General features: G+C 44.0%; 4 protein-coding genes across 5 annotated transcripts; 1 reads left to right on the forward strand and 3 right to left on the reverse strand.

Annotated features, from left to right (window-relative positions):
• Positions 1-1,238: 1,238 nt before the first annotated feature.
• Positions 1,239-3,489, reverse strand: LOC139221446 (uncharacterized). Its single transcript, XM_070853367.1, has one exon. It carries the CDS (start codon positions 3,487-3,489, stop codon positions 1,315-1,317), a length of 2,175 nt encoding a protein of 724 aa, XP_070709468.1. The 3' UTR covers positions 1,239-1,314.
• Positions 3,490-5,299: 1,810 nt separating this feature from the next.
• On the reverse strand, positions 5,300-8,116 carry LOC139221447 (NACHT, LRR and PYD domains-containing protein 1b allele 3-like). Its single transcript, XM_070853369.1, has 3 exons — positions 8,040-8,116; positions 6,958-7,169; positions 5,300-6,708 (listed from the first exon to the last, which is right to left on the reverse strand). Exons 1-3 carry the CDS (start codon positions 8,114-8,116, stop codon positions 5,300-5,302), a joined length of 1,698 nt encoding a protein of 565 aa, XP_070709470.1.
• Positions 8,117-9,340: 1,224 nt separating this feature from the next.
• On the reverse strand, positions 9,341-11,123 carry LOC139221081 (GTPase IMAP family member 3-like). 2 transcript variants are annotated; one of them, XM_070852991.1, is made up of 4 exons: positions 11,094-11,123; positions 10,552-10,978; positions 10,351-10,463; positions 9,341-10,198 (listed from the first exon to the last, which is right to left on the reverse strand). In XM_070852991.1, exons 1-4 carry the CDS (start codon positions 11,101-11,103, stop codon positions 9,627-9,629), a joined length of 1,122 nt encoding a protein of 373 aa, XP_070709092.1. In that variant the 5' UTR covers positions 11,104-11,123; the 3' UTR covers positions 9,341-9,626. The 2 variants fall into 2 exon arrangements, with proteins under 2 accessions (XP_070709092.1, XP_070709091.1); XM_070852990.1 differs by having other exon boundaries at positions 9,341-10,201.
• Positions 11,124-11,256: 133 nt separating this feature from the next.
• LOC139221086 (GTPase IMAP family member 7-like) lies at positions 11,257-12,646 on the forward strand. Its single transcript, XM_070852995.1, has 2 exons — positions 11,257-11,307; positions 11,406-12,646. The coding sequence occupies exons 1-2, from the start codon at positions 11,292-11,294 to the stop codon at positions 12,104-12,106; spliced, it is 717 nt and encodes a 238-aa protein (XP_070709096.1). The 5' UTR covers positions 11,257-11,291; the 3' UTR covers positions 12,107-12,646.
• Positions 12,647-13,857: the final 1,211 nt, after the last annotated feature.

The following is a 13,857-nucleotide window of genomic DNA, read 5'->3' on the forward strand; positions in this document are numbered from 1 at the left end:
CTGGAAAGACTAACCTACATTGTGAAAGGAAAACGAAGGGAATTTGTGTACCTCTGGGAACCATATATGACTATTATAGAAGCCGGAAAGTAAGCCACAGTTATAAAAATATGGATAATGTGTCTATTCAGTTATGTATGCATTTTATTTTAGACTATTTTATGTTATTGACATATAATTTGTGCAAGTCTAGCATGTGCGTGTGTGTGTGTGTGTGTGTGTATGTCCGAATGATCATATGTTTGAGCGGTGACCTATGTTAATGTGGTCCAATTGTTCATTTAATCTGTTGGTTTTTTTTCTCTTTATGTAACAACAAACAAATGTCAATAAAAATATTGGAGAGAAAAAACATTAGTAGAACTGCACCATCAGTCAAGTCAGAGAGTCAGATCCTCCTGAGAGTTATTATTAGATCAACGAGGCTCTTGTTTAAAATGTTAAATTGAATCTTTAAAAAAAAAAAACCCAGTCTTTATTCTCCTGGCGTGTCCTTAGTGTGGCAGTGGACGTGTCTTTGTCTCTGCTGGTCTGCATCAGGAGCAACCACAAGAAAAACTACATGAAATACAATGAAGTAAAAGTCCTAGAAATCTTAAAAAGAGATATTTAACATCGTTGTTGAAGAATTTAACTTCCAGCGTACTGTTGTGTATATTTGAGATTATATATTAATAAATGAATATGCTGTGTAAATACATATATTTGACACAGTAACCACAAGACATAAAGCAATAGTTTGGGTATATATCTTTTTTTTTTTAATCGTATCATTTCATAGTTGTAAAATAACCTTGATGTGACTAAAGTCTCTCCACAGAAGCATCGAAAAACAAATAAAAGTTAGCATCTGTAGCGCAGACATTCAACAAAGCACAAGAACCTTTCGTCAGATATTGTGTGTCCATCATTTCCTGCTGACATCAGCTCACATAAAAGTGTGATGTTCAGTGGTGGAGAGTAACAAAGCCAATAATATCAATAATAATGCTGCAGCTTCCAGATTTAAAATTACAATTTACATTTGCAAAAAAAATTAAAAAAATAATTCTGAGACTGCTTCTTAAAACTGTCCAACAATAAAATGAATAAAAATAATATTGTTAAAAAATCAAGATCATTGAGACGATTCTCAAACTGCTTCTTTAAAACTAGCAAACTATAAAATAACTCAAATGTTTGTCATCCTCTAAATCTGCACATGAACCTTTTGATAACTTGTGTATCAGTGCTGACAGGATTCAAATCACAGTCTGACAGGATCAGTGTGGAATCAGCAGAGAGCACAGAGACGCTGTGATCATGTCCTGATGTTCAGAGGAGGCCGAGGTGTTCACAGAGGAAGGGGTCGACCTCACACAGGAACTCAATCATCTGTGAACTAGCAGCTCCTCCTTTCTTCCTCACCGTGTCGAAGACAAAACGAGCTTTGTCTCTCAGGTTTGGGAACTCGTCCGCTGACTCCCTCTCAGGCTCGGCCAGCACCGTTTTCTCAAACAGTTTGTCCAGCAGACTTTTGAGGACAGGTCCCGATATCCCATGGATGAAGCTGCTCCGTACCTCCATCAGCCTCTCGTCTGGAGGCAGATTCAGAGCGCTCGGCCCGCAGGACCTTCTTACTCCAGCGGACGAGAGGCGGACTCGTCTCTCCCAGACACTGCTGGAGCTGCTGGTGTCTCTCAGAAACAGTCTCATGTGCTTCATGACTGTTTCCCAGCTCACCTGGAATGAAGGGAAGTAGTTGTCATAGTTGTCAGAGTCAAATTCTGCCTCTGCTGGCTGCACTAGGACGGAGTCGTCTCCAGGACCAGCGGTCAGTGTGTATTCCTGCTTTGGGTGCAGCTTGCAGTGTGGGGACGTCTCTATGTAGACCTCATCTCCAACCAGCTTCCTCCTGGTGCGCAGCACGTCCCGGAGCACCACGTTCCTCGGCAGCATCAACACATTGAGCAGGGACTCTGGATCAGGATCGGCCGGGGGCCTGTAGAACAGCAGGACCAGCGCTCGGACCGGATCGGGTGGGCAGTCTTCGTCCTTGACGTTACCGAAAGCAGAAAACCCTGTGACGTTTATAACCACGTGAGTGTCTGTGATCTTATGAGGGCCGATGAACTCCACGCCGCCATCGTGCTCGTGAGCGACGGACAAGAAGCGCCATCCCCCCGTGGAGCGGATCTCACAGTGTGGGAGGTGAAGCTGACACACAGAGCGCTGCTCACATGTGATGTCAAACAGGGGTCCTGCAGGCTGCTTGTGATGTTGGGCCAGCAGCCTCCTGCTCCAAGGGACGGTCCTGTAGACCACGTCCCCCTCTGCCTCCATGTGGAACAGCAGGCCGGTCACACTGCACTGGTACAGGCCTGGGCGGCAGCACTGGAACCTGTAGGCTTCCTCCTCTTCATCAGCGCTGATATCGGGGGTGAACTCCTCAAAGCTGCTTTCTAACAGCACGTCAGGTGAGCTGTTTGCTCGAGTGAAGCTCTTGTTCTCCGCAGAGGGGATGTGACTCAGCGAGGGCAGGCTGTGAGAACGAGGCAAACGGCCGGAGCCTCTTCCAGCCCAACCGGGACCTGAGGGGGAGCTCGGGGGGCCGGGACGGGCCGGCAGGGTGTTTGTGGCCGAGTAGTTCACAGCTGTAACAGGTGGCTCCACTTCCATGGGGACAACATCACCTCCTGCCTCACGGTCAGGCTGCTCAGACAGCAGCTGGGAGACAACATGCACTGATGTGGAGGGAGACTGGAGACTGAGAGCAGAGGGCAGAGCTTTCCTTTTCACTCTGTCAGCCATGACAGAATGTGGTGCTTTTCTCTTTGGTCTGTTACCTGCTGAAGATGAGTAAGAGAGCTCTTTCCAAGGGCCAATAAAGAGCGATGAGCTTGCTGCTGATCCGATATCGCTTTCTTGAATCAAACACAGCCCACGCTGGGGTAACAACTCTTTCTCCTCTTTCTCCTCCTCCTCCTCCTCCTCCTCCTTTGTGTTTTCTTGTGGGACATCATCATCTTCACCTCCTGCCTCACTTTCAGACTCCTCAGATGCATCTGATGCTCCACTTCCTTCAGTGCAGACAGTTGGGTCCTGCAGGACTGCAGACCTGTTCTGTGGACACGGAGGACTAAAAACTGTTCGGGCTCTGGACTTAGTGGATATGATACTTCCTATATACCCTCGGTGATGTGAAGAGAGTTGTTGATACGTAGGAGGCTGCCTATCGACAGGGGAAACCTCACAGCCGAATGGTCGCAGGTGAGAATAATCTTCGAGGTGGAAAGAGTTAGACCTTCTGCCGATGTGGCTCCTGGAAGAGGAAGACCTGCTGTCGATGTGGATCCTGGAAGAGGAAGACCTGCTGTCGATGTGGATCCTGGAAGAGGAAGACCTTCTGCCGATGTGGATCCTGGACAGAGCTCTCCTGATCCATCTGGCTGCCCTGCTGAAACATGACGCTTCTCTTTCTGTTCCTTCGTCTTCCTCATCTGATGCCATTTTGCTCTGTTCAGCAGCGTCACAGTCAGAGTCAGTGCAGCCCTCTGTGACTCACCTCTGTGTTTGTTGGACTATTTCCTCATTCTCGTAATTTCTCCTTAATTTTTACCCTAAAACTGAACTTCACTTCACTTTTTTTTACACCTGTGAGAGTTTCTCAATATATTTGAACCCTTGTTTATTTGTGTCCTTCGTCTTTCTCCGGCTTCACACCCTGAAATACAATTACAAAAGTTAAAATCTCCCAAAAATCTATAGGGTCACAACTATAGTCTGAGTTTTCCTTGGCAGGGTTTGGAAACTCTGCACAACTCTTCACTGGTTCATTTCGCTCCCACTGGACCGTAGAACGTTTCATGAAAGTTAAAGTAGAAATGTGTGCTCACACCGTACGGTGCTTTCCTGACTGCTCAGCTCTTCCTCGTGTGATGTGAGGAAACTGAACTTTTCAGACAAACTAACTTCTTATTAACTCTGTTTTTAACAAACCGACAATCTCATGTCAGATTATAACATTTTAGCCAATAATTCAGATGTTAATACATCAGCTTTGTCTCTGACTCACCGGTGAGCTGCTCTGGATGCGTTCAGCCTTCAAACCTTCAGAGGAAAGTGATCATGAGTGGCCGGTGAACTTCTGGTTGTGAAACTTCTGCTTCAGCGTTTTTTCCCTCCTCCCTTTTAGCACAACGTTCACAGCGACAAAGCTTAGCAGGCTGAATCTTAACAAGACTTCATCCCACCATTTTTAAAAATGCAAATAAAACCAAAACATCCAAACTAAAACTTAAAGCCTGTTCTCAGACTAATGAAGACGAGTAACTGGACCAGGACACAACAGAAAAAACATTAGTAGAACTGCACCATCAGTCAAGTCAGAGAGTCAGATCCTCCTGAGAGTTATTATTAGATCAACGAGGCTCTTGTTTAAAATGTTAAAGTGAATCTTTAAAAAAAAAAAAAACCAGTCTTTATTCTCCTGGCGTGTCCTTAGTGTGGCAGTGGACGTGTCTTTGTCTCTGCTGGTCTGCATCAGGAGCAACCACAAGAAAAACTACATGAAATACAATGAAGTAAAAGTCCTAGAAATCTTAAAAAGAGATATTTAACATCGTTGTTGAAGAATTTAACTTCCAGCGTACTGTTGTGTATATTTGAGATTATATATTAATAAATGAATATGCTGTGTAAATACATATATTTGACACAGTAACCACAAGACATAAAGCAATAGTTTGGGTATATATCTTTTTTTTTTTAATTGTATCATTTCACAGTTGTAAAATAACCTTGATGTGACTAAAGTCTCTCCACAGAAGCATCGAAAAACAAATAAAAGTTAGCATCTGTAGCGCAGACATTCAACAAAGCACAAGAACCTTTCGTCAGATATTGTGTGTCCATCATTTCCTGCTGACATCAGCTCACATAAAAGTGTGATGTTCAGTGGTGGAGAGGAACAAAGCCAATAATATCAATAATAATGCTGCAGCTTCCAGATTTAAAATTACAATTTACATTTGCAAAAAAAATTTAAAAAATAATTCTGAGACTGCTTCTTAAAACTGTCCAACAATAAAATGAATAAAAACAATATTGTTAAAAAATCAAGATCATTGAGACGATTCTCAAACTGCTTCTTTAAAACTAGCAAACTATAAAATAACTCAAATGTTTGTCATCCTCTAAATCTGCACAGGAACCTTTTGATAACTTGTGTATCAGTGCTGACAGGATTCAAATCACAGTCTGACAGGATCAGTGTGGAATCAGCAGAGAGCACAGAGACACTGTGTTCATGTCCTGATGTTCAGAGGAGGCCGAGGTGTTCACAGAGGAAGGGGTCGACCTCACACAGGAACTCAATCATCTGTGAACTAGCAGCTCCTCCTTTCTTCCTCACCGTGTCGAAGACAAAACGAGCTTTGTCTCTCAGGTTTGGGAACTCGTCCGCTGACTCCCTCTCAGGCTCGGCCAGCACCGTTTTCTCAAACAGTTTGTCCAGCAGACTTTGGAGGACAGGTCCCGATATCCCATGGATGAAGCTGCTCCGTACCTCCATCAGCCTCTCGTCTGGAGGCAGATTCAGAGCGCTCGGCCCGCAGGACCTTTTTACTCCAGCGGACGAGAGGCAGACTCGTCTCTCCCAGACACTGCTGGAGCTGCTGGTGTCTCTCAGAAACAGTCTCATGTGCTTCATGACTGTTTCCCAGCTCACCTGGAATGAAGGGAAGTAGTTGTCATAGTTGTCAGAGTCAAATTCTGCCTCTGCTGGCTGCACTAGGACGGAGTCGTCTCCAGGACCAGCGGTCAGTGTGTATTCCTGCTTTGGGTGCAGCTTGCAGTGTGGGGACGTCTCTATGTAGACCTCATCTCCAACCAGCTTCCTCCTGGTGCGCAGCACGTCCCGGAGCACCACGTTCCTCGGCAGCATCAACACATTGAGCAGGGACTCTGGATCAGGATCGGCCGGGGGCCTGTAGAACAGCAGGACCAGCGCTCGGACCGGATCGGGTGGGCAGTCTTCGTCCTTGACGTTACCGAAAGCAGAAAACCCTGTGACGTTTATAACCACGTGAGTGTCTGTGATCTTATGAGGGGCGATGAACTCCACGCCGTCATCGTGCTCGTGAGCGACGGACAAGAAGCGCCATCCCCCCGTGGAGCGGATCTCACAGTGTGGGAGGTGAAGCTGACACACAGAGCGCTGCTCACATGTGATGTCAAACAGGGGTCCTGCAGGCTGCTTGTGATGTTGGGCCAGCAGCCTCCTGCTCCAAGGGACGGTCCTGTAGACCACGTCCCCCTCTGCCTCCATGTGGAACAGCAGGCCGGTCACGCTGCACTGGTACAGGCCTGGGCGGCAGCACTGGAACCTGTAGGCTTCCTCCTCTTCATCAGCGCTGATATCGGGGGTGAACTCCTCAAAGCTGCTTTCTAACAGCACGTCAGGTGAGCTGTTTGCTCGAGTGAAGCTCTTGTTCTCCGCAGAGGGGATGTGACTCAGCGAGGGCAGGCTGGGAGAACGAGGCAAACGGCCGGAGCCTCTTCCAGCCCAACCGGGACCTGAGGGGGAGCTCGGGGGGCCGGGACGGGCCGGCAGGGTGTTTGTGGCCGAGTAGTTCACAGCTGTAACAGGTGGCTCCACTTCCATGGGGACAACATCACCTCCTGCCTCACGGTCAGGCTGCTCAGACAGCAGCTGGGAGACAACATGCACTGATGTGGAGGGAGACTGGAGACTGAGAGCAGAGGGCAGAGCTTTCCTTTTCACTCTGTCAGCCATGACAGAATGTGGTGCTTTTCTCTTTGGTCTGTTACCTGCTGAAGATGAGCAACAGGGCTTTCGCTCAAAGCCAATAGGGAGTGATGGCCTTGCTGCTGAACTGATTATCATCTGATCACTGAGTAGGTAATGCCTTCTCGGGGGGATAGGGGGATGGGCAGCATAGGAAACGTAATCATTACCGTCGTCGTGGTCGTCCTCCTCCTCGTCCTCCTCCTCGTCCTCCTCCTCCTCCTTTGTGTTTTCTTGTGGGACATCATCATCTTCACCTCCTGCCTCACGTTCAGACTCCTCAGATGCATCTGATGCTCCGCTTCCTTCAGTGCAGACGGCTGAGTTCTGCAGGACTGCAGACCTGTTCTGTGGACACGGAGGACTAAAAACCATTTGGGCTCTGGACGGAGAGGATATGATCATGGAAGAGGAAGACCTTCTGCCGATGTGGCTCCTGGAAGAGGAAGACCTTCTGCCGATGTGGATCCTGGACAGAGCTCTCCTGATCCATCTGGCTGCCCTGCTGAAACATGACGCTTCTCTTTCTGTTCCTTCGTCTTCCTCATCTGATGCCATTTTGCTCTGTTCAGCAGCGTCACAGTCAGAGTCAGTGCAGCCCTCTGTGACTCACCTCTGTGTTTGTTGGACTATTACAAACTTCACTTCACTTTTTTTACGTTGCACAGAGTTTCTGAATATGTTCAAACCCTCGTTTATTTGTCTCCTTTGTCTTTCTCCAGCTTCACACCCTGAAATACAATTACAAAAGTTAAAATCAGCCACATTGGCTATTTACAGGTACAAATAGCATCTGCCAAAGAACCTAAACTCCACTGAATGAAGCTCTGGTTCACAGTATGTGGAGCTGAATAACGTTAGAAGTGGAAAAGAAATCTAAAAACTACATCAACTCCTCCTGTGCTCCAGTGAGCCAACTAAAGATGATCCAGTGGATCCTCCACAGCCTTATTAACTCCCTCTTGATCGGTACTTTGGAAACCTTTCATGACGATTGAATCAGCCACACAGATCTAAAATCACAAATGCCCTCAGAGACTTGTTCTTAGCCACCGGCACAGTTGTTGAGTTTGTCTGTGGCCTCCATTAGAAACCTTTGGTTGCTGTAAAGAACATCTTAAATATGAGATGGAAAATAAAACATAACTGATCTGCACAGTGCTCCAGGAGTCAGAGCTGTTATTAGTCTGGATAAACTCAGTCATTCTCATTATTAACATTATTCCCACAAGCAGTTTTATTTCAGACTCACCCAGCGAGCTGCTGCAGACGAGTTGAGTCTTCTTGTAATCCGGCCTTCTTCCTGTTGCCTGACTCTTCATCTAGCATCTCGTCTGACAGGAATGTAGAAGGACGAGAGCAGATTCTGATCATTTCTGGAGATAGTTGTACTTTACTTGAGGCTTTTCTACTCATGCTGCTTTCTACCTCTACACCACTACACTTATTAGCCGATTAGTCAACTAGGCAGAAAAGTAAATGATGTTCTGCTTTTCCCTTCAATGATTTTAATAATTTTTGTGTGTTTTTAACAGTGTTGAGCTTTGGACTGTTTGGACGTTGGGCTCTGGCTCATTGTGACGCCATTTCTCCCCATTTTTATACCACCTTTCTGAAGAACACATTTAAGGAAAGACCAAGGAAGATACTGGCGAATGAGACCCTATTCACACTTTACTTTCTCTACAGTTTTTGCCTGCTGGATTTTCCTTAAAGAAACAAAAAGAGAGAATGAATTGCAGAAGCTTGAAGCAGTGCAGCATCCTTTTCCTTGAGAGGTGAACACCTCAGGAGCATCACATGTCCAACAGATGGAGATATTTCACCAGATATAGTTCAGTTCGCTGCTTGGCCGAGCCTGACGCTGGTGATGAAGCACCTGAAGGCACCAGTTTGGACTTCAGAGTCAAAACACAGCATGTAGATGAAGATCAGAAAGTTTACTAGACATGTTTGAACAGTGATGTTTTCCATTTACGCATTCACAAAAGGCTCATACTCAAAACAACTGTTTTCCCTCCTGCCCTCAGGTAGACGGTACCACAGCCTGAGGGGCAAAACAGTTTTTAACCAACCGCCATAAGACTTATAGAATACACTGTAGTAGTGCAATATCCCTTGTCCTTTATTTATTTTATTGTGTACTGTTTTAAAGCCCTATTTATCATCATCACTCACCCTGTGTTTTTATTCTGTGTTTTCTATTCATGCTGTGCATCAACATCTCGTTCTGTGATGTTAATTACTGAATGACAATAAAAACAAGTCTAAATCATTTTACATTGTGCCACATAGAAAAACAGTCATTTATTTATCTCCCAGCTATAAATGAGTGAGCAGAACATGAAACACAACGTTGTGTTGTCCTCCACACCTACATGAGCCGGATTAAAAAATGATTACTGCTTCAGGAAGAATCAGGGGTTCTTCTGGCTCAGATCTCTGATTGTCTGCTGCTCTACATCACAGACTCCCACCAAGCTGGACAGTAACCTCTGTATCCTGACAAGCCGAGGATAAAGATTGAAATCACTGAGTCCACAGAGACACTGGGTTTGTACAACAGCTGGGTTTTATTGGCACATTTCTGTCAGCACATGATACAAAGGTTAAAGTGAGACCGAGGGAGCTCTTGCACCAATGAAGAGATACGTTAGTTATTTATGATCATGATTGGCAGCAATTTTAAACAAACATAATATGGTGCTGATTAAAAAGCAAAGTAAAAGTAGAACCAAAGTGGTGATCACATCCAGTTAAAGATACTTAATCATATCACTGTCTACAAAGTAACTTCCCAGCACTTTATTGATCTGGTCTAACACATAGAGTCTTCCTGCTATTTTGGTAGCATCTCTTTCACTGTTTGCATTAGATTCTCCACTTGACCTGGACGGGAGACACCGTTCTCAAAAACAACACACCTGTAGCCACATCTTTTAACTATCCCCTGGAGATCAGGCTGGCATTTGTGCAAAAATTCATCCAAGCTCATGTTTTCACGCCGCAGATCGTCCCCACGAGTAAACAGGATGATTGTTTGCTCTCTAACATTTCTACCAAAAGCTTCCTCCAGCTTTTTCAGGATGTTTCTCTCACCGTCTGTAAACCTGCTAACATGCATCACAAGTAAGTACACAGACGGCTCGTTCTGACAGAGATCTATGCACCTTCTCACATGCTCCTTCTTAATCTGCTCATCAATCTCATCAAAGATGTCTGGAGTATCAATGACACGTACAAGTGTACTACCTGTCTCAGTTTCTGCTTCTTGGCACTCTGTGGTGACCTTATATGAAGCTGGTTTTGAATCGAACTGTTTCCTTCCCAGGATTGTGTTCCCACTTGCGCTCTTTCCAGTCCCGGCCATCCCCAGCAGGACGAGGTTCAGTTTGGCCCCACTGTGCTTTCCTGCTTTGATGTAGAACAACAAGAACTTCACAATTGTCTGTTTCCATGAGTGTGTTTGTTAGTATTGAAACACAGCCTACACAAAACTACCACACATTTATTTTGACGATTGACTGTCTGAGCTCTGACGCATCTTAAAACACAGGTCTTACTTTTCAAGCTCTTGTTGGGCTCAGTGGAGTTCTCTCCTCCATGTCTGCCACCTGAAGCCACCAGATACTGTGACATACCTGGACACATGTCTGACTCATGATGGTCAGCAGGTCTAAAATGTAGAGGAAGAGTTAGTTGATCTGTACTGCAATTGTATGCAAACAATTAAAATGCAAAACAGTCTCTCCTTTCAACTTTACCTCTTGTTGGGCTGATATCGCTCTTCAGCCAGCCTCCTCAGTTCGCTGAAGAACTGCTCCATGGTGTAGGACTTGGGGAAGGAATCTGTGTCTTCATAGTTGAGAGGCAGCAAAACTGTGAAGTCTTCTGTGGGTTTTCCAGTTGTTGTCTGAAGCTTTTCTATCTGCTCCCACACCTCCTGTACTGAAAGCCCATCCTCGACCACCAGCAAAGACACGTCAGGGTTTGGATTCTCATCAAATACCTTTTTTATATCGCAATCTGTGTTCAGATCTGGTATGAATATGAACTTATATGTATCACTTTCATATATTTTTTTTTTTTTCTGGCCTCTTTTTTTGGATAAATCTTTGCCAAGGATGGTGGTTATCAGGGTTTTCTTCAAATTTTCTCCAGCTCCCAGGACAACAACTGAAACCTTCTCATCTGTGAAAACAACAAACATAATATAATCTTTATGTGATAAATACAATTTAAAGGAGTCTTCCTGGTACAAAGACAGCATTAAAAAACAATGAGAAATTATCATGGAACAACTTACTGCGAGACATGTTTGGATCCAGTGCAGCAAAGTCCAGACGAGGTGTGTGGTATCTGTAGAAAGTGCTCTGTTTTATATGGAGCTGTTATGTAAATGTTACGGGGCGTGTCAGCTGTGTAGCTGTCATATAACGTCTTCAACAAATGCCTTAAACGTTCCTCTTTGTCATCTTTGAAGAGACAACAGTGCTGAGAGGAGATGGCAATCCCTGCTGGTAAGACTTTGCTTCTATCACAAAGTGCTCATCACTAAAGTATTTGTACACCAAGCCAATGATATACTCTTTAACACAAGTTGTTTAATGTATTGCAGGTCCTGATTTGAGAATTGTGATGATTGGAAAAACTGGTGTGGGCAAAAGTGCTGTTGGAAACACCATTCTGGGAGAGAAAAAATTCAAATCCCGTCCCAGTGCACAGTCAGTGACAGAGTCCTGTGAAAAACAAGTGGCACGCTGGGGTAACAGAGTGATTAGTGTGGTAGACACACCAGGGATCCTGGACACTGGGAAATCCGCAGAATTCATCAAAAGAGAAATCGTGAAATGTGTCAAAGTCTCATGTCCTGGTCCTCATGTGTTCCTGCTCGTCATCCAAGTTGGTCGATTCACCCCTGAAGAGAAAAACTCTGTGGAAGCTCTGCAGAAGCTGTTTGGTCCAGAAGCGAACCAGTACATGATCATGCTGTTTACCCGTGGTGATGAACTTGGAGACATGTCCATCCAACAGTATGTTCTTGAGAGCAGCCAAGACCTTCAACGAGTCATCCAAAGCTGTGGAAGCAGGTTCCACGTCTTTGACAACACCAGCAGTGACAGAAGTCAAGTAGTGGAGCTGGTCAAGAAGATCGACGACATGTTTGCTGCAAATGGGGGGAAACACTACACAGATGACATGTATAAAGAAGTGCAGCGAAAACAAAAGAAGACCAATGAAGATGAAGACCAATATGAATTCATCTCTGCACTGATACATCGAATCATGCTCTTTCATTATATTCTTGGAAGACAGTAAATAACCACAATCATAACAGCAGCAACAGCTTCTCTCTGTACTCTGCACCTATATGTGGAAATATGGAATATATATATAAAAAAAAGCTTATTGATCAATGAGAAATGTTAGTTTTTAATGCATGATGTATATGAGATAATAGAGGCTCTGATGGGGTACAAAAGCTAATCATACGTTGATTTTATAATATGTAATTCATGGTGGTTTGGTATGTCAGAATTTAATCATATGCTGTTTGATGTTCCCTTATTGTTGTAACGTGTGTCTTGAAAAAGTTTTATTTTGGAAATCTAAAAAATCATGTTTCATGTTATTATAATATGAAGGGAGATTATACAACTGATTATTGTTATTACTGCTGATATTATGTAAAGCACATTACCCACCTTATTCACAGCAGATGTGAATTACTGCAAATCTTTTCTGATTGCAAAGTATAGGGTCTAAGGGCAGAAGGAATCTAATGCTGCACACACTGTAAAACCCCTTGAGGTCGATTTGTGATATTGAGCTATATCAATAAAGTTGATTTGAAACATATGTGAATGTTTGACATATAACCCTGTTTCACTTTCGGCATCCTGGTGTAGCACAGACATGTAAGCACAAGAGGAAATACGTACTTTATAACAACACAACACATAAGCAGAGATGCCCTAAAGACATTTAATGGCAGGACTTTACACTCATAACTACTCAGGCATGGATCAATTTATCTACTGAAAATGATGAACCATGTTCAGCATGGACATTATAGTTTGACAGCACCAATCACACATAGTGTCCCTCATGTGTTCAAGTGAACAGCTTAGCTTCAGAGACAAACTGAGTGGATTTGCTCATAAGTTTACATACGATGGCATGATTTTGTGAACTATTGGCCATTTTCTGGAAAATATGACTTATCATGCAGAAAACTTTTCTTTTATTTAGAGATAGTGGTCAGGTGGAGCCATTTATTATCACATAATTATGTGTGCCCTTTTAAAACCACAATAACTGAAATAATTCAAATGGCCCTGAATCAAAATGTTTGGCCTGATAATATTCACACAGGTTGACACACACATAAGACATAAGACAAAAAGGTAGTTGAACTTTATAAATCAGGAAAAGGATATAAAAAGATATTCAAAGATTTGAAATTGCCAATTAGTAGTGTTCAAACTCTGATTTTGTTTTTACAGATATTAACGTTATGACTTCGTCTGCCTTTAGGTACAAAACAAACCAACGCAGCGTCCCATATTCTGATAATGGTCTTCAGATTCAAAGAGAAATGGGCAAAAAACATGTAGACTATTTAACTGAATTCACTTTTTACTAAATTCTTGAACAACAATTGCATCACTTACTGTGGAGAAAACAGCTGAACAACATACTTGGACATCAGATAAACAGCAAAGGTATTTTGTTGTATTAAAACTTTTGCTCTGTGGAATGAGGAGGGACAAGATGACGGGTGCAGATGGCTCCTTGTAGTGATCTTTGCCTGCTCCTCCCCCGGCACCTTCCCCAGCTCTAGCCATGGGCAAGGATGTCATGTTCATGTTACTAAATGCACGCTCCTTTAACAACAAGGCCCTACTGATCAATGACTTAATTACTGACAGAAACATTGATATACTCTGCTTAACTGAGACCTGGCAGAACAAACATGACTTCTGTCCGAAAGCCTATTTGCGTCTCATCATGTGAACCGCACGTGAACAGTGGATGCAGCACGCTGCCTAGTTGTTCATGCTTGGGGA

The sequence above is a fragment of the Pempheris klunzingeri genome, chromosome 21 (assembly GCF_042242105.1).
Source record: "Pempheris klunzingeri isolate RE-2024b chromosome 21, fPemKlu1.hap1, whole genome shotgun sequence".
NCBI classification, from domain to species: Eukaryota; Metazoa; Chordata; class Actinopteri; order Acropomatiformes; family Pempheridae; genus Pempheris; species Pempheris klunzingeri.